Raw genomic sequence first — 19,042 nt, 5'->3', positions numbered from 1 at the left:
GTTTGAATGGTTTTTCTAAGTTGAACGGTTTTGAAGGAGTAGGCTTTCAAAAAACGTACGGAAGAATAAAATAGAACTAGAAAGTGCATTTTCTGAAGAAACTGCAGTGTGAATGCTTGAATCTGAATGTATGCACTGAAATGAATTAATTACTGAATTTAAGTTAAAAATCTTGAATGAGATAAAAAAAAAACCCGAATTTAACCTGAAAACAAAAGTGCTGAACTGCTAAAAGCTGAAGGTTACACAGAAGAAGAAGTTGGAAAAAAGCTGAAAATGTTTTAATTGTAAATTAGAAAAACCTAAGAAATGAGAAAAGAACATTTAGAGTCAGAAAACATCTGAAAGAATATTAAAAGGTCATATTCTTTGAATCACTGAATGACTAAAATGTGATCCCTCCACTTGGACCCACACAGTTTAAAAAGTTTACATCTCTGAGCTTTGAAAGGCAAGATGTTGGAAAAAGAACAACGATGGCGACGTTTTGAGGGTAAAATGATGGCTGTAACACTGTGGACACAGCAGCAGTTGAAAGAGAAGTGCTTAAGATGAATCTTGGTACAGTGGCAGGCAGAGCTCGTTAAGCAGGCAGGTGTGAGCCTGGTTGCTATAGTGACCGCACCCAATGGCTCCATACACACGTACACAGACATGCGCCTCACTTTTGCTGCTTAAAATGAACAGAAAAGTCAGGCCGAAACAAATCGCTCCCAAATGAAAAGTATAGGTCGTATTGACGAAATTCTTTCACCGTGAGCGGCAGCAATGTCCAGTCTACCTAATTCTCAGTTTTCATGCCTGTGGAGTTTATTATATGGACGTGGTGACAGTGTAAAAACACCATGCTCTTCTGATTTTCAAACCAAACTTCTGAGCCGTTTTAACATTAGAGTCTATGGAAGAGTTGGAGGGAGGAGGCTGTGCATTGGTGACATTTATGAAAGAACCGTAACACCTAGGACAATAGTAAACACATTGGATGAAAGAGGACAGCGATGGCTACGTTTTGAGGGTAAAATCATACCTGTAGAGCAAACGCTGCGGACACAGCAGCAGTTTTAAAAAAGATTTTAAGATTAATTTTTTTGCTCCTCTCACTCTAGCAGTTGAGCTGTCTCACTCTAGCCCCAACATTCCGTCCCATACACACCCATTATAAACTCTGAAACGGGTGAAAAAACATCATGAAACTTAAACTGGAACTGAAGAAAAAGTATAATAGATATTGAAAAGATAAATACAAGTTGAATAGTTGAATGTCTTGTCTTCGTTTTAAAGTTTGAATGGTGGCTCTATGTCAATGTATGTGGAAGTAGATACAGTTTAAAGAGGAGGAAGTTGAATGAGAATTTGAAGGGTCTCCCCATTGAAATACATGGGAAATTTTTGTTGAAAAAAGTTGAATAAAATTAAAAATATAAATGTTAAAAATGAGAAAAATAGAAGCAGTCATGTCCAAAAGAATAGGAATCTAATGGTGTTTGAATGGTTTTTCTAAGTTGAACGGTTTTGAAGGAGATAGAGTACAAAAAACGTACGGAATCCATAATAATAAAATATAATAAAATAGAATAAAGATTAGAAGAACAATACTGTGAATGCTTTTCAAGCATTCACACTAACTAGAAAGTGCATTTTCTGAAGAAACTGCAGTGTGAATGCTTGAATCTGAATGTATGCACTGAAATGAATTAATTACTGAATTTAAGTTAAAAATCTTGAATGAGATAAAAAAAAAACAAACCCAAATTTAACCTGAAAACAACAGTGCTGAACTGCTAAAAGCTGAAGGTTACACAGAAGAAGAAGTTGGAAAAAAGCTGAAAATGTTTTAATTGTAAATTAGAAAACCCTAAGAAATGAGAAAAGAACATTTAGAGTCAGAAAACATCTGAAAGAATATTAAAAGGTCATATTCTTTGAATCACTGAATGAAGAAAATGTGATCCCTCCACTTGGACCCACACAGTTTAAAAAGTTTACATCTCTGAGCTTTGAAAGACAAGATGTTGGAAAGAGAACAATAATGGCGACAATTTGAGGGTAAAATGATGGCTGTAGAGCAAACACTGTGGACACAGCAGCAGTTGAAAGAGAAGTGTTTAAGATGAATCTTGGTACAGTGGCAGGCAGAGCTCGTTAAGCAGGCAGGTGTGAGCCTGGTTGCTATAGTGACCGCACCCAATGGCTCCATACACACGTACACAGACATGCGCCTCACTTTTGCTGCTTAAAATGAACAGAAAAGTCAGGCCGAAACAAATCGTTCCCAAATGAAAAGTAAAAGTCGTATTGACAAAATTCTTTCACCGTGAGCGACAGCAGCTTCTAGTCTACTGAATTCTCAGTTTTCATGCCTGTGGAGTTTATTATATGGACGTGGTGACAGTGGAAAGACACCATGCTCTTCTGATTTTCAAACGAACCTTCTGAGCCATTTTAACATTAGAGTCTATGGAAGAGTTGGAGGGAGGAGGCTGTGCATTGGTGACATTTATGAAAGAACCATAACACCTAGTACAATAGTAAACACATTGGATGAAAGAGGACAGCCATGGCTACGTTTTGAGGGTAAAATCATACCTGTAGAGCAAACGCTGCGGACACAGCAGCAGTTTTAAAAAATATTTTAAGATTAATTTTTTTGCTCCTCTCACTCTAGCAGTTGAGCTGCCTCACTCTAGCCCCAACATTCCGTCCCATACACACCCATTATAAACTCTGAAACGGGTGAAAAAACATCATGAAACTTAAACTGGAACTGAAGAAAAAGTATAATAGATATTGAAAAGATAAATACAAGTTGAATAGTTGAATGTCTTGTCTTCGTTTTAAAGTTTGAATGGTGGCTCTATGTGAACGTATGTTGAAGTAGTAAGAGTTTAAAAATGAGTAAGTTGAATGAGAATTTGAAGGGTCTCCCCATTGAAATACATGGGAAATTTTTGTTGAATAAAGTTGAATAAAATTAAAAATATAAATGTTAAAAATGAGAAAAATAGAAGCAATGTTGTCCAAAATAATAGGAATCTAACGATGTTTGAATGGTTTTTCTAAGTTGAACGGTTTTGAAGGAGTAGGCTTTCAAAAAACGTACGGAAAAATAAAATATAACTAGAAAGTGCATTTTCTGAAGAAACTGCAGTGTGAATGCTTGAATCTGAATGTATGCACTGAAATGAATTAATTGCTGAATGTTAAGTTAAAAATTCCGAATGAGCTGGAAAATACAGAAATTTTCACCTGAAAACAAAAGTGCAGAACTTTTGAAAGCTGATGTTCACACAGAAGAAGTTGGAAAAAAGCTAAACATGTTTAAAATGTAAATAATAAAAAGATGAGTAATGACAAAAGAAAATTTAGAGTCAGAAAACCTCTGAATGAATATTAAAAGTTCAAATTCTTCTAATTGAAATGAACTTAAAAGATGAACAAAAATTCTGGAGAAAATACAAACTTTAATATACAGCATAATGTTTTTCAGACATATACACATGTGTATATCATGTTTAATAGTATTACATACATCAATTTGTTTTGTATGTCATAGAAAATAACATAAAAATCTTAAGTCATATTTTACAGCTTCTTTCTGAAAAGGACTAGTAGAATAAATAAAAATAACTAAATTAAATAACTAAATAAAAAATAATAAGCAAGATATGAAATACATGAAAATTCAACTTTTAAAACCACAATCCTGAACCTTTAAATTGTGTTGGTTTCTTAGAACATGGCTGAACAGCTGTTTCTATCGTCCTACTTAATCTGTCTACACATCTTTTTATTACTCATTCTTCTTTATGTTTTAATGTAAACAGAGTCCACACAGTGGTAAAAGAGAACTGTATAGAGATTTTTGAGTAAAGTCAAATGAAAGCGTAAGGTGGTGACACAGTTTAACACATGCAAATAATCAAATAAACACATTAGTCCTTTTTGTGAACATGGATAAATAAGTATCAATACAGCATTGTTCAGCCATGCCACTAAATGCTTTTTTACACATTGTTTTAACCTGGGCTCAGACACAAAGTCCCAAAATTAGTTAGTCCCTGACTTTGAGTTGTGGTTATGACTAATTATTATACACAAGGCTTTATCTATCTGAACTCTAAGGACACAAATATGAAAAAAAAAAAACTATACTTACCAGCTGATACCCCACACTACACACTAGGTGTGCCATGTGACCTGAAACTTTGGTACAAAATCATCATAATCATTCTGTTAACACTGTTTTTTAACGCTGTTTGTGTTGCTGTTCAGCAGTTTAAAATGTTTTAGATTGGATTACATGGAATGAATTTGAATTTTCTTGGGGGGTTTTGTGTGTGTTTTGTTCTTAGCAGATTTTTTCTTCCATACTGTTGAATTCCAGTTACCACATTTCTGGTCATATGACATCCCGAGTGCCCACTTAAAAAAAATCCCCACAGTTAATTCAACATTAGAACAAAATAAAAATATCCATCCATCCATCCATTCGCTTCCGCTTATCCTTTCCAGGGTCGCGGGGGGCGCTGGAGCCTATCCCAGCTGTCATAGGGCGAAAGGCGGGGTACACCCTGGACAGGTCGCCAGTCTGTCACAGGGCCAACACACAGGGACAGACAACCATTCACACTCACATTCACTCGCACATTCACACCTAGTGACAATTTGGATTAATCAATTAACCTATCCCCACAAATAAAAAAATAAAAATATGTTAAAGAAAAAAAGGTTTGCTCTGTGATGAAATACTAAATAAGCATACATTGTACAGAGCACTAACAATGACAACAATCCTTTAGCCTGTTGATCAGAGAGAGGCAGTCATTATGTCCATTTAAAACCTGTAATCACAGAGCACAACGTTTCTGTGAAACTATGAAGTCCCATATGATCCTCATCATGTCCAGTGACTTCAGAGTGGATCCTCCCTGTCATCCGGCCAGTGTTTGATGTGTGGCAAGCAGCACAGAAGCAGGATAGCTGAGGACTTTAAAAGAAGAGCAGAAAACAGGAATATGTAGTTGTAAATGTAAATATCAGTGATACTTGTCTTGTCAAAGGGAATAAAATAATGAAAATGTTAACTTACACACTCATTTAGGGAGGATCTTGACACTGCACAGATGAGGCACAGTCAGTCTGACAATGATGGTGATCTCCAGGGATGTTTTCCTGCAGCAACATTCCTGCCAACTGGCCGTATGATCCAGAGTAGTTGGTTTGTAATAAACAGAAAGGTGTATATGTTAGGTAGTGTGCACTCAGAGCTGGTCCTAAGAAACAAACACATCCTGTAATAAACTGAATACCTGTAGTAGTGCTGCTGCAAATATGAAGCCCTTCTATCATGAGTGGTTTCAAAGAAGGTGTTTTGGAGGCTCAGTCACAGAAACTGTGCAGTCTGTTCAGTCCTGAGTGTCTCGGCTCTGAAGGGGATGGATCACAGAGGGAAACACCTGAGTACAGACATTACAATACACTCTAACACTCCTAAGGTCAAGTGAAAACACAATTTAAACACTTCACAAAGAATGAATACATGTTTTCATGGAAATAATGTCATTAACCCTTTTTGTTGTTAGTAAATCTCACCGACTGCTTGTGGGACAAGCTAGAAGGAAGACTTATCACAGAATCTCTCCTGTGCTCCAGATGTGAAGTCTCACGCTCTGATCGTATGGCGATGAAGATGGTGATGATGAAGTTTCTCTGATCTGTGGCATTACAGTTTCTGGCTGCTATGTGCTTCACATTGTTGGATTTTACATGTGAAGATTGGAGAAGACACAGGAGGACTGTGTCTCTCTTAAAAAGAAAAAAAAAGAAAAACAAAGGAAACCTAACAGGAAAGGAAACCCCCCCCCCCCCCTCAACTCCCACCGTACCCTCCCCCCCCCCCCCTCCCACTCAACTCCCCAACCTCACACCATCAAATGTCTATACAAATGTAGGGTATCAGCTGGTAACAGAAAGCAAGTGTAACATATGCACTACATATGTAACACTGCTGAAACATTTCTGGCCAGAAATGTGCAGTTATCAACCCAGACCCACCCTGATGATTGCACTGGCCAGAAACATGATAAAAGCTCATAAAAATTTATGTTTCATAGAAAAATTTGTCCAAAAATATAATTGTGTACTTTTGAAAAAGTTTAAAGTTTATAACAAACCAAAATAATAATATTTTTGTAAATATTATTTCAAAATAGAGGCACACATAAAGTGGCTTAACTGTCATTATTGCTGTAATTAGGTTTGTTTGTTTGTTTGTTTGTTTGTTTTTTTAAAAAGCAACCTTTAGTCATTATTGTTCTCTCAGAAACAATGAAGAAGCTGTTGAACATTTATGTGTTGTGTAGGCAATCCTCTGGTCCACCCTCCCTCCCTCCCAGCCACAGTGAGACTGGGGCAGCCTGGCAGGATGTTGAAGCCTGGCTGCAGAGAGGATATGCCTACACTGTTCGTTTCAAACTGCTATATTTGATTTTTCTGACATTTATAGGTTACTGTTAGTGAATTTTAGATTTTCTGTAATAAATAAAATTGTCATCTTTTACTGATATCATTACTTAATTCATGTAATTGTATTTTATGTAAACAATTCAACCATTATACTGCAATGCAGAGCGTCAACTTTTAAATATCGCTCTACTTTCTTAAGTCATTCAAAGATATAGATATTACTTACTGTATTCAAAGATCTAGATCATGAATCATCACAGGACAATACACAGTATACTGGGTCATGGTAACTATGGTATGTCTTCATGACTCCAGAATGGAGACATCGATCTGACTGAGAAATGAAAATTAGGTCAAGCAGTGTGTTCTTCTCTGTGGTAGGGGCAGTGATGACCTGTGCGTATCCCCTAGACTCAAACAGCTCCAGGATTAGTTTGTTTGCACTGGATAAAACATTCTCATTAAAATCACCACAAACTATGATGGGATGACAGTCCATGATCTCCAATGAGTCTAATAGGCTTACCAGGTTTTTCAGGAATGGCCTCAGAGTGTAGTCTGGAGGTCTGTATACAACTGCAATCAGAGCACTGACTGGTGCTTCAACCTTTAAAGCCAGAAATTCAAGGTCAGTTACATTATGGATGTACTGTTTTTCATGCACTTGAATGTCACTTTTCACATAAACAGCAACTCCACCACCACTTCTGTTTGCCATCTGGGGAAAGTTTGTGTAGGACAGGTGTCTGTTGCGTTTGAACAAATTGTAATTTTCCAAGTGGAGACTCTCTGCGACAAAAGAGCCCCGCAGGTGTGTTTCTGTTAGGCACAAAACATCTGCTAGACACAATTCATGGTGACTTTTGATGTCATTAATGTGAGCTGGCAGTCCCTCTGTATTATGATGAACAATGGTGAAAACCTCTGACCTGCTCAGTGTTTGCCTCACGTGTAGAAGAGGCATCATGTCATCAAGGTTGGCTTGTCTCATGTTCTCAAGCGCTGCAGTGATTTCTGGGTTGGTGAATATTTTTTTCTCCTCCATATCAAGAAGATACAGTCCACTGAGAGACGTCACTCTACTGACAGCTACGTAGGCCATGCCGGGCTCAAAAATGCTCTTAAGAGAGACAACAGCTGATGTAGTTGTCATACCCTGTACCTTATGTATTGTACATGCAAAGGCCAGCTTCACTGGGAACTGTCTTCGTACCACTCCTTTCTGCTTCAGATTCTCCTCTGCTCTCTCAATGTACACCATATCGTCTGCTGGTGTGCGGTTATTCTTTCCAGATGTCTCATTATCCATTTTAAGTCCAAGCTTGATGATGTGTTGGTCATTTTCAGAGTAAACTACTCTAAGTAGTATTCCAAAAGCTCCATTAACCAAACCATTTTGTATGTCAATGTTTCTGGTGAGCATGACACGAGCTCCTTCTGCAACTTTCAGTGTGTCTGGTAACTCGTTTTTACCTCCTTTCAATGGTCTGTCTTGAAGTGCCATTCTGCCAGTTCTAGGATCTTTTCTATAATCATCTGCATGGATGTCAATGATATGAGTGTGGAGCAGAGCCAGTGTTGAAGAGTTGTGTGCATCCACTTCTTTATTAGTTGCAAAAATGTGCAATGCATCAGTCGGACAATGGGCTGGTTCAGTTATGGCCTGTAACAACAAATTTCTATCTGCTTCGCAAAGCTCATCCAACTTTCCTTTTACACGAATTCTGTTCAGCATCTCAGCAAAGACAACATCATCTTTCTGACGCATAATCTCAGTCAGAGTGATCATCTGAAAATGCTCCCGCCACAGGTCGATCTCAGACGGGTCGTGCACACAGAGAGGTTTAGACTGTCGCACTGGGGGTAGCTGATAGAAGTCTCCGACAGCAATGACTGACATGCCTCCAAAGGGTCTCCGAGTCCCTTTGATCTGTTTGAGTCTTGCATCTACATATGCAAACAGATGTCTTGACACCATAGACACTTCGTCAATGACGATTATTTCAGCATTCAAAAGTTCTGATCTGACTTCATCCAGCTGATTGCCAAGTCCCTGAATGGGAGGTTTTAAGCTTCTCGGGAGCTTGAGAAGAGAATGCAGTGTTGTTCCAGAAATGTTAAAAGCTGCAGTCCCAGTGAAAGCAGTTAACAGGACGGTGGGTTTTGATATGTCAACGTCGTCTGCATATCTGGGCACTTTGCTCAGTATCTTAGATGCTTCTGAGTAGATGCATTTGATTAGATGTGATTTTCCTGTTCCAGCACCACCATTAATATAAAAGAAAAACTGCTCTGGATTTAGAGCACAGACTCTTTTAATGCACCAGTCTCTAACTGCATAAAATATGCAGGCTTGCTTCTTATTCAGATTTTGAAACATCTGACGTAACAATGTGGGATCAATAGCAGGGGGTTCCCTGATGGCTCTGACTTCTGTTGAAGCATCAGCCTGACGGCTGTAGTCGGGCACATCTTCCTGTTCATTTTCATTGTCTCGCTCTCTTTCTTGTTCGACAAGTGGCAACCTTACGAGATCTGATTCAGGTGCCAGATTACACCATTCGTCAGTCACACCTCTGTTCTGCTCATATTCCTCAACAGCGCTCTCGATCTCCTCACTGTTTTTCTCATATTTTTCTCTGTTTCTTTTGACAATGTGTTGCACGTACTCAAGATGGTCAGTACCTGGTAGCTGTACACAGCCAGCACCATAGAAAGCCTGATAGGTTGGCAACGATGGTGTTTTCAGTTCGTGGTCTGAACGATGAGGAAGGTACAGTTTAAGCAGTCTTCCATAATATTGCTCTGGATGTTTTTCTTGTGAGCAGCGGTGAAATCTGATGATAGCAGGCTTATTGTTTTTGCGCCTTTGCACAAACCCCATCTCATTGAGAAGGGGCAAAACATCTTTACCTTTTTTCTGTTGGCCATAGACAATCCTGCAAGTAGCAGCAAAGTCTGCCATGCACATCTCCTCATACTCTGGTGTTTCAGGTCTGGCTTTGTATTTGTCATTCAAAGATGTCATCCAAACATTGGAAGACTCAGGTGTTGTGTTGTCCAGAACTGACAGGGGACGACTCATTTTCACAGGATTATCATCAGTTGGAATGAATATTACAGCACGTGAGCATTGCTTCATGTGAAGACCACATGCACGAGCAACACACTCCTGTGCACTGATCTCTCGCTTCTTTGAATATGCCTGCATGACGGCTCTCATTTCATCGCACTCATTTACACTGTCCTTATGGGAGTTCTCAATGACAGTTTTCAGGTACTCAGATAGCCCGCCCTCTTTTTTTGATATATATTTCATTAAATAATTTGCAGCACCAAAAGCATCTAAAACAAAGCTTATGTCGATATTACTGTTCCAGGCTTCAAGCAGATGTGGATTATAGCCGTTTATCCAAGAGTCTTTTGGATCACGCTTTAGTATGATCGTACTCCTCATGTTCATTTTATTCAGGTATCTCTCATATTCTGCATGTGTCAACTTGCATCTTTCCAAGAGCTGCTCTAAACTCATGGAAGCAGTTTCAGGTTCATTCAGCAGCTGGTTCAGTGGTCTGAGCTTGTTCTTTGCCGTTTCTACTTCCAGTGCATCATCCTCACTGGGTCTTGTGATCATTGTCTCATTGCAGGGTGGTTTGGGAAAACCAAAACGGCACCCGGAGCTTAAACTCCTAAAGCACGTCTTTGTGTGGTTCTTACTGTGTTTTTGCACTTCTGTTACTTTTTTGTACAGTTCAGGTTGTTTATGTGGATCAGGCAGCTGAGCTGTGATGTATTTGTTTATAAAATCAAGAACAGTTTGCTCATCATCCTCCTCAAACACAGGAGCACCTTCTACCCACAGGAGGCAGTGTATGTGTGGGCTTCCTCTGTGCTGAAACTCAACTCTGTAAAAGTAGTCAATGACTTTGCCAAGTGGCTCTGCAGGAGATAAGAGTAAATCTCTGAATAATGCTTCAACTCTCTTGTCAAACATGCGCATTGTTGTGACAGGATTGCTTCTCAGGATGTCACACTTTGCTGACCAGTCGAGTCCTTCAAAATTCACTTGTTCACCTTGCTGCCTTGTTATTGCCTCGATCACTTCAGGCCAGCGCATTTCAGCAGCTGAAAATGTGCAAAAGAACGTGGGAGTTCCCAACTGTCTGATCATGGCAAAAAGATCTCTTGTTGTTTTCTCCCAATAGGCTGGGGTTCCTCTCAGAGGCTGCATGAATCTCACTGCATCTTTATTTCGCACCAGTTTCTCCACCTCATGTTTATCTTGTAACATGCCTGAGGTTATTTTTCTACCATCTCTGGTCAGAGGCTTTGCCTTCCTTAACTGTACTGTCATGCTGGATGTAGCCAAGTGTATTTCAGTCACAAACTGTGCAAAGAATAAATAGTTTGTGTCTTTGGCAAAACGATCATCAATGCAGAAAAGTCTTGATTTGAAATACCCACTGGGGGATACTTTGATCAGCCTTCTTTCATCAAGTGTGTTTTGGCCTGTAGGAAACTGCACAGGGAAGGCCATGGCCTCCAGTTTAGGTGTTTTGAAAAAACTTATTGGATTGTTTCTCTCTGCAGGAGCAACAGAGTAGATTCCTTCACTGAAACATAATATCTCCTCAGCCACATCAGGGGGCTGCAAACAGGACTCGAGTGCAAAACCACCATTAGTCAGTCCATCTTCTTGCTCTGAATCATCTCTCATCCGTTCATGTGATTGTTCACCATCACAGGGTAACATGTCAATATCCTGTTCATTTTTATTTTGTGCTTCACTCAGTGCATTTTTCTCACAGCTGTCAATTTCCATTAAATCAGCCTCATCATAATCGTCCTCATTCATGTTTTCATCATCATCATCATCATCTTCATCAGGAAGTGTTGGATCACACAGCTCAGCATCATCTCTGATGCTCACATCCTTATACTGTGGATGAATCTGCTTGAGTTTATGCAGTGCTTGCACAAGTTTAGACCAGCTTACAGTCTGAAACAGCTGATGACCTTTGTAAGACAAGCGTCTCTTCAATTTTACTCTCATGACCTGAGAATTAATTCTTAATCGAGGCAACGCTTCAACAGTTTCCTGTACCTCTGATGGGACACAGACCACATTTCCTCTAATTGCTCTTTGTCTGCCTTTGGGAAGAGGAATGATCTTGGCAAATGGTATGCACTTGGCTATGAGATGTCTCTCCAGTATGTTGAGATCAGACAGTTCAGGTGGAGTATCAGCAAGATCCAGTTTATTGGCAACAGCAAGTGCTGGCATGGATCCATTTTTAAGATGATCGTGGCAGGTGTGACAAATCCACTCTCTCTTTCTCTCATCGGGAACATTGCACTGCTCATTTCTGCAGTTTTCATCACAAACATGAACAAATCTTCCAGTCAAACATGTTGCAACCACATGTGGGTTTTTGACATACTTTGACCTTGTGCAGGGTCGCACTTGGTTTGGAAATGAAGCCTTGAAGCATACAGTACATGGGTATGATGGTCCAGCTTTGATTTGTGATTTGAACACAGATATGGCCTCGTTGATCACACTGTTGTCACTCTCTTGGGTTTGTCTGTTCACCCATCTGTATTTCCTTTTTATTTTCATGGCACATCTCATGTTGTGCATAATCCTGAATGCAAGATTACTTTGATACCTGTCTCGCATTAGTTGTTTCATTAGTTGTCTGTGTCTTACTCTGAATGCGTTATCACGTGCATAACGCTGAGTCACTCGAGATCTCTGTCTCTCTCTGAATTCAGGGTTTTCTTGATACCTTTTAGTGATATAGTTTTTTTGTTTTTGTCTAAATTCAGCATTGTCACAGTAGCGTCTTTTAATATATTGTTGTTGTTTCTTTCTAACTGTAGCATTCTCAGAAAAACGTTTTTTAACATATTGTTTTTGTTTCTTTCTGAATTCATCATTTTCACAGTAACGTCTTCTAATATATTGCTGTTGTTTCTGTCTGAATTCATCATTTTCACAGTAACGTCTTCTAATATACTGTTGTTTTTTCTGTCTGACTTCAGGATTGTTTTTATATGCCTCGCTTGTGCAAGACTTTTTCTTTTCTTTGTACTCTTTGTTTGAAGCATACTTTTGTCGTTCTTTCCTTTTTTGGTTTTCTTTTCTCTGATTTCTGGGTTTCTCTGATGCCATTAATCTTCTTCTCATTTTTTGCCTTTGTTGTTTATTAACTTTTTTCAGTTTTTGTAAAACTATATCAGAAAGATCACAGGAAGCAACATTTGTTATTGCAGCATTTGATTGACATAAAAAAGCATCCCTTGATGGAAGGAAACTTAATTCACTGCATAGTTCTTCAGTTGGTATATTAGGAGGTTCATTCTGATCTTCATATGATGTGAACTGAGTCACGTGGACTTCTTTTTGTTTCACCGGTGGCGTACAAATGGACATTTGACAAAAGATGTTCTCAGTCAGATCAGTCGTTGTGTTTCTCCTTGGAGTAGAGGAGTTTGCTTCATCAACAGTTGTATCAGAGTGAGTAGATGCCACAGCAGTGGCAGCTGTTGGTCTGCAGACTGTGTCTGTGATAGTATCACTCAGGTTGACTGTGCTCATACTGTAGAACTGCACAGGCTTCAGTTCATAGTTACAAGAGGGTGATATCTCCATCATTTCATAAGAATCTTGGATCCTCTTAATCATGTCACTGAGGAGAGTGAATTTCAGCATCACTGCTGTACCACGATTACGTGACTGTAGTAGTAGAGGAAGACCACTGGGTGTTCTGGAGTGTGGATCAAAGAAACCATATTTGCCTGATGTGGATCGGAACACTGCGATACACAATCCACTCATAATCAATAAGGCATACTGCACATCTGACAACAGGCAGCTCAGTCCTGCTTCTAAGCTGAGAAAGGTATCTACTGCCTCCTCTGGAGGTTCTTCAAATGTCCCATACCGGGAAGGCTGTGTCATGTCGACATCATACATAGACCAGCGAGCATCAACTTTGTCTGGCAGCTCATCGGTTGCCAAATGAATATTTTTAGGAAATCTTTTCTTGGCCTCTTTGTACATCACATCACCTTTATCCAAGACCAGATTAAGGTCAGCTGTAGTCATGTTATCATTCTCATGAAGGAAAGCAAGAAATGTGAGTGAGTTACATGTGCACTGCTTGTTTCTGGAGTCTCCATATTTGGGATGAGCCTGGCTGTGAGATGCACAGATATGTGTAACAGAGGGCTGGTTTTCAAAGTTCACTCTTTCTGCATGAGATGGTCCTGCCACATCACTGTGACGGCCTCTTTTTACAATATCAGCATAACCCACCTGTGGGGCACTTGACACCTCAGGTTGGTCTCTATGGTTTACCTGATGATCATTAAATTCATGCTGCAATCCAATCTTTACAGCATCTGCATAGGATACCTGTTGTACATGTGCAGGAACATGTTGACCTGCCTGTTTGACACCATCAGCATTGGTCTTTGCAGACACAAAGTCTTCTGCAGAGCTCTGAGGAAAATCACACTCAGCTTGTTCACATGTTGGTACTTCATAAAACTCATGGAACTTCTTCCAGCGTTGTTTTGCAGCTTGTGACTTTTTCTGCTTCCTTGGCATTTTTACACAAGTGTTTCTCTTAGTCTTTAGAAAATATGTTTATAAAATAAGAGTGGCACAGAGCAGGAGATGTTTTCTTTGTCTTTATATTTCAGTTTTTATTTCTCAGAAACAGATGTCTTTGTTTGTTTGACAGTTTGTCAGTCAAGAGAATAATATGCACTCTCTTTATTGGCTTGGCACAACTTAGCAGCAAGCGCAAAGTGAAAAACAGCTAGAGAGAAAATTTAGAAGAGAGAACAGACAGAGCAGGAGAAACACGGCTGGGAAATCACAATCAAACCGTGAATTAGAGTTTTCTTTATTTGTTCAGTTTGTTCTCAGGTAGAGGCAATATGCACTCTTTATTGCTTTAATGGCTTGGCGTTTTTCAGCAGCAAGCCAAGAGTGAAAAACAGGTAGAGAGAAAATTTAGCAGAGAGAACAGACAGAGCAGGAGAGACACGGCTTTAAATCAAACCGCAGAGTTTTCTTTGTTTGTTCAGTTTGTTCTCAGGTTGAGGCAAAATATGCACTCTTTATTGTTTTATTGGCTTGTGCATTTTTCAGCAGCAAGCCAAAGAGTGAAAAACAGGTAGAGAGAAAATTTAGCAGAGAGAACAGACAGAGCAGGAGAGACACGGCTTTAAATCAAACCGCAATAAGATTCTTGGTTTGGCAAAATTTCTCACAAACCACAGGGTGAAATACAGATGGAAAGAAGGCAGAGACAACAGGTGGAGTAGGACAGAAGATAGAGGGGTTGGGGGGTTGGGATGTGAGATAGAAGACTGGAGATCTGGTCCTTGTTCTTCTTCTGCACACTGTGAACAAAAAACAAGAAAAAAAAAATAATTTTAATAAAATTATATCACATGGTAATTGTATGAACTAATTGTGACTACTGAAAAAGGACAAAACAAATATTCAAGCTAAACTGTTGTCGGCTGCCATGTGCAAAAAGTTGCACAATTTGGCACTTTTTAAAAGAATAAATATTTAATTAAATTCAGCAATAATATTTTTAAATACAAATATGACTGAGTGAATTGTTAACTAATCACATGTAATGTGCAAAAATGTACGAAAAAAATATTTTAGCCCAATTGTTAAGCTGAACTTATGTGTCTTTATTATAAAAATGTGTTTAAAAGGTCTAGCACAAAGTTTGAACCCATCACTTTAAAGCTTATATTAGTCAGATTATTTTTTTAAAATTTTGGTGTACTTCTCTAACAGTATGTGCACACCTACCAGGCAAAGCACAGATGTGAGTCAAGTTCCTGAAAGTGTAAGACAAGAAATAACATGTTAGTTGTCTGTACAGTTTTATCAGACTAACAAAAAACCAAAGCCCACACGACATGATACACTGAACTTATAGTCAGCAGGGTAATTATAGAGTAATATAGCACACCAGCTGATACAGCAGCCATTTTATAATTCAAACTAATTAACTGAAGTATTTATTTAAGTACTTATATAAGGCTACTGTTACTAGCCTTAGCATCGCTGCTAACGCTAGCATTCCTGCTAGCGTTAGCACTTCAGTTAGTGTTAGCACTGCTGGTAGAACTAGCACTCTTACTGTTAAAACTGAGGCACAATGGCAATAATAAAGCTCATTTGTTACTTTTGTCTCACTGACCGCCAATAAATATCACAGGAATATCACAGGAATATTCTTTTTGTCAGTTAAAAACTGCTAAGGCTAGTGTTGGCACTATAGCTAGCGTTAGCATTGATGCTAGCATTAGCATCGAAGCTAGCATTAGCACTGCTACTAACAGCAAAAGTCATAAAGTACTCTTACTGTTAAAACTGAGGCACAATGGCAATAATAAATCTCATTTGTTACTTTTGTCTCACTGACCGCCAATAAATATCACAGGAATATCACAAGAATATTCTTTTTGTCAGTTAACAACTGCTAAGGCTAGTGTTAGCACTATAGCTAGCATTAGCATTGAAGCTAGCGTTAGCGCTGCTGCTAACAGCAAAAGTCATAAACCTATATAAATGGTAGCAAAGGTTCTTTTTTTGCTTTCTTTATTCTTTGAACTCTGTTGAACTTTAAAAAGACTTGATATGTGAGTTTAAATGTCAAACATGTATTTTTACCATCATAAATTAAAACAGTGCTGTACTGAGTGTATTGTACTTACCACAGCAGAGAGCAAAGCGGAATGACGGCAGTTGGTGCAGTGATTAGTTAAAGACTGATGAGGCGTTCAGGTGGTGCTTGGAAATTTGAGCATCAGTTTGAACATCAATAATGAGCATATATATTTCTCTGTCATAGAGAGACAGAGAAAAAAATACACAAGACTCACCAGCATACAAATTGGTACTTTTTCTCTTTATGTCACTCATTCGCTTATACTCAGGAAAGAGGGCAACTGGCATTAAATTAGCAAATAAAAAGTATGTCATCTTGAACTGTTTTATGGATTTTATTTTAAGACTACTTTGAGCGTATTCGTGGGGAGATAAACTATACAGACATGCACCTCACTTTTGCTGCTTAAAATGAACAGAAAAGTCAGGCCGAAACAAATCGTTCCCAAATGAAAAGTAAAAGTCGTATTGACAAAATTCTTTCACCGTGAGTGACAGCAATGTCTAGTCTACTGAATTCTCAGTTTTCATGCCTGTGGAGTTTATTATATGGACGTGGTGACAGTGGAAAGACACCATGCTCTTCTGATTTTCAAACGAACCTTCTGAGCCATTTTAACATTAGAGTCTATGGAAGAGTTGGAGGGAGGAGGCTGTGCATTGGTGACATTTACGAAAGAACCATAACACCTAGGACAATAGTAAACACATTGGATGAAAGAGGACAGCGATGGCTACGTTTTGAGGGTAAAATCATACCTGTAGAGCAAACGCTGCGGACACAGCAGCAGTTTTAAAAAAGATTTTAAGATTAATTTTTTTGCTCCTCTCACTCTAGCAGTTGAGCTGCCTCACTCTAGCCCCAACATTCCGTCCCATACACACCCATTATAAACTCTGAAACGGGTGAAAAAACATCATGAAACTTAAACTGGAACTGAAGAAAAAGTATAATAGATATTGAAAAGATAAATACAAGTTGAATAGTTGAATGTCTTGTCTTCATTTTAAAGTTTGAATGGTGGCTCTATGTCAATGTATGTGGAAGTAGTAAGAGTTTAAAAATGAGTAAGTTGAATGAGAATTTGAAGGGTCTCCCCATTGAAATACATGGGAAATTTTTGTTGAATAAAGTTGAATAAAATTAAAAATATAAATGTTAAAAATGAGAAAAATAGAAGCAGTCATGTCCAAAATAATAGGAATCTAACGATGTTTGAATGGTTTTTCTAAGTTGAACGGTTTTGAAGGAGTAGGCTTTTAAAAAACGTACGGAAAAATAATAAAATATAATAATAAAGATTAGAAGAACAATACTGTGAATGCTTTTCAAGCATTCACACTAATAATAATAATAAAGATTAGAAGAACAATACTGTGAATGCTTTTCAAGCATTCACACTAATAAAGATTAGAAGAACAATACTGTGAATGCTTTTCAAGCATTCACACTAACTAGAAAGTGCATTTTCTGAAGAAACTGCAGTGTGAATGCTTGAATCTGAATGTATGCACTGAAATGAATTAATTGCTGAATTTTGAGTTAAAAATATTGAATGAGATTAAAAAAAAACAAAAAAAACAAACAAATTTAACCTGAAAACAAAGGTGCTGAACTGCTAAAAGCTGAAGGTTACACAGAAGCAGAAGTTGGAAAAAAGCTGAAAATGTTTTAAATGTAAATTAGAAAACCCTAAGAAATGAGAAAAGAACATTTAGAGTCAGAAAACATCTGAATGAATATTAAAAGTTCATATTCTTTGAATCACTGAATGACTAAAATGTGATCCCTCCGCTTTGATCCACACAGTTTAAAAAATTTAAAAGTGTGAGCTTTGAAAGACACTGTGTTGGAAAGAGAACAACGATGGCGACAATTTGAGGGTAAAATGATGGCTGTAACACTGTGGACACAGCAGCAGTTGAAAGAGAAGTGTTTAAGATGAATCTTGGTACAGTGGCAGGCAGAGCTCGTTAAGCAGGCAGGTGTGAGCCTGGTTGCTATAGTGACCGCACCCAATGGCTCCATACACACGTACACAGACATGCGCCTCACTTTTGCTGCTTAAAATGAACAGAAAAGTCAGGCCGAAACAAATCGCTCCCAAATGAAAAGTAAAAGTCGTATTGACAAAATTCTTTCACCGTGAGCGACAGCAATGTCTAGTCTACCTAATTCTCAGTTTTCATGCCTGTGGAGCTTATTATATGGACGTGGTGACAGTGTAAAGACACCATGCTCTTCTGATTTTCAAACGAACCTTCTGAGCCATTTTAACATTAGAGTCTATGGAAGAGTTGGAGGGAGGAGGCTGTGCATTGGTGACATTTATGAAAGAACCATAACACCTAGGACAATAGTAAACACATTGGATGAAAGAGGACAGCCATGGCTACGTTTTGAGGGTAAAATCATACCTGTAGAGCAAACGCTGCGGACACAGCAGCAGTTTTAAAAAAGATTTTAAGATTAATTTTTTTTGCTCCTCTCACTCTAGCAGTTGAGCTGCCTCACTCTAGCCCCAACATTCCGTCCCATACACACCCATTATAAACTCTGAAACGGGTGAAAAAACATCATGAAACTTAAACTGGAACTGAAGAAAAAGTATAATAGATATTGAAAAGATAAATACAAGTTGAATAGTTGAATGTCTTGTCTTCGTTTTAAAGTTTGAATGGTGGCTCTATGTCAATGTATGTGGAAGTAGTAAGAGTTTAAAAATGAGTAAGTTGAATGAGGATTTGAAGGGTCTCCCCATTGAAATACATTATAAATTTTTGTTGAATAAAGTTGAATAAAATTAAAAATATAAATGTTAAAAATATGAAAAATAGAAGCAGTGTTGTCCAAAAGAATAGGAA

At 38.4% G+C, this 19,042-nt stretch overlaps 1 protein-coding gene across 1 annotated transcript; it reads right to left on the bottom strand.

Annotated features, from left to right (window-relative positions):
• Positions 1 to 4,620: 4,620 nt before the first annotated feature.
• Positions 4,621 to 16,631, bottom strand: LOC146567617 (uncharacterized). Its single transcript, XM_085285862.1, has 6 exons — positions 16,225 to 16,631; positions 15,314 to 15,342; positions 6,992 to 14,883; positions 5,310 to 5,426; positions 5,090 to 5,193; positions 4,621 to 4,987 (listed from the first exon to the last, which is right to left on the bottom strand). The coding sequence occupies exons 3-4, from the start codon at positions 14,078 to 14,080 to the stop codon at positions 5,406 to 5,408; spliced, it is 7,110 nt and encodes a 2,369-aa protein (XP_085141988.1). The 5' UTR covers positions 14,081 to 14,883; positions 15,314 to 15,342; positions 16,225 to 16,631; the 3' UTR covers positions 4,621 to 4,987; positions 5,090 to 5,193; positions 5,310 to 5,405.
• Between the last annotated feature and the right edge of the window lie 2,411 nt (positions 16,632 to 19,042).

Source organism: Mchenga conophoros, linkage group LG9 (assembly GCF_057382185.1).
Source record: "Mchenga conophoros isolate Kocher_MC1m ecotype Shallow Benthic linkage group LG9, M_conophoros_male_GT1.1, whole genome shotgun sequence".
NCBI lineage: Eukaryota > Metazoa > Chordata > Actinopteri > Cichliformes > Cichlidae > Mchenga > Mchenga conophoros.
The sequence above is the reverse complement of the archived record's forward strand: the minus strand, read 5'-3'. Positions and strand labels throughout refer to the sequence as shown.

Coding starts and splice junctions, on each gene's coding strand:
- LOC146567617 (XM_085285862.1), bottom strand. CDS start 14,080: ATGCCAAGGAAGCAGAAAAAGTCACAAGCTGCAAAACAACGCTGGAAG. Junction 5,427..6,991: donor GGCCATTCCTGAAAAACCTG/GTAAGCCTATTA, acceptor CATCCCCTTCAG/AGCCGAGACACTCAGGACTG.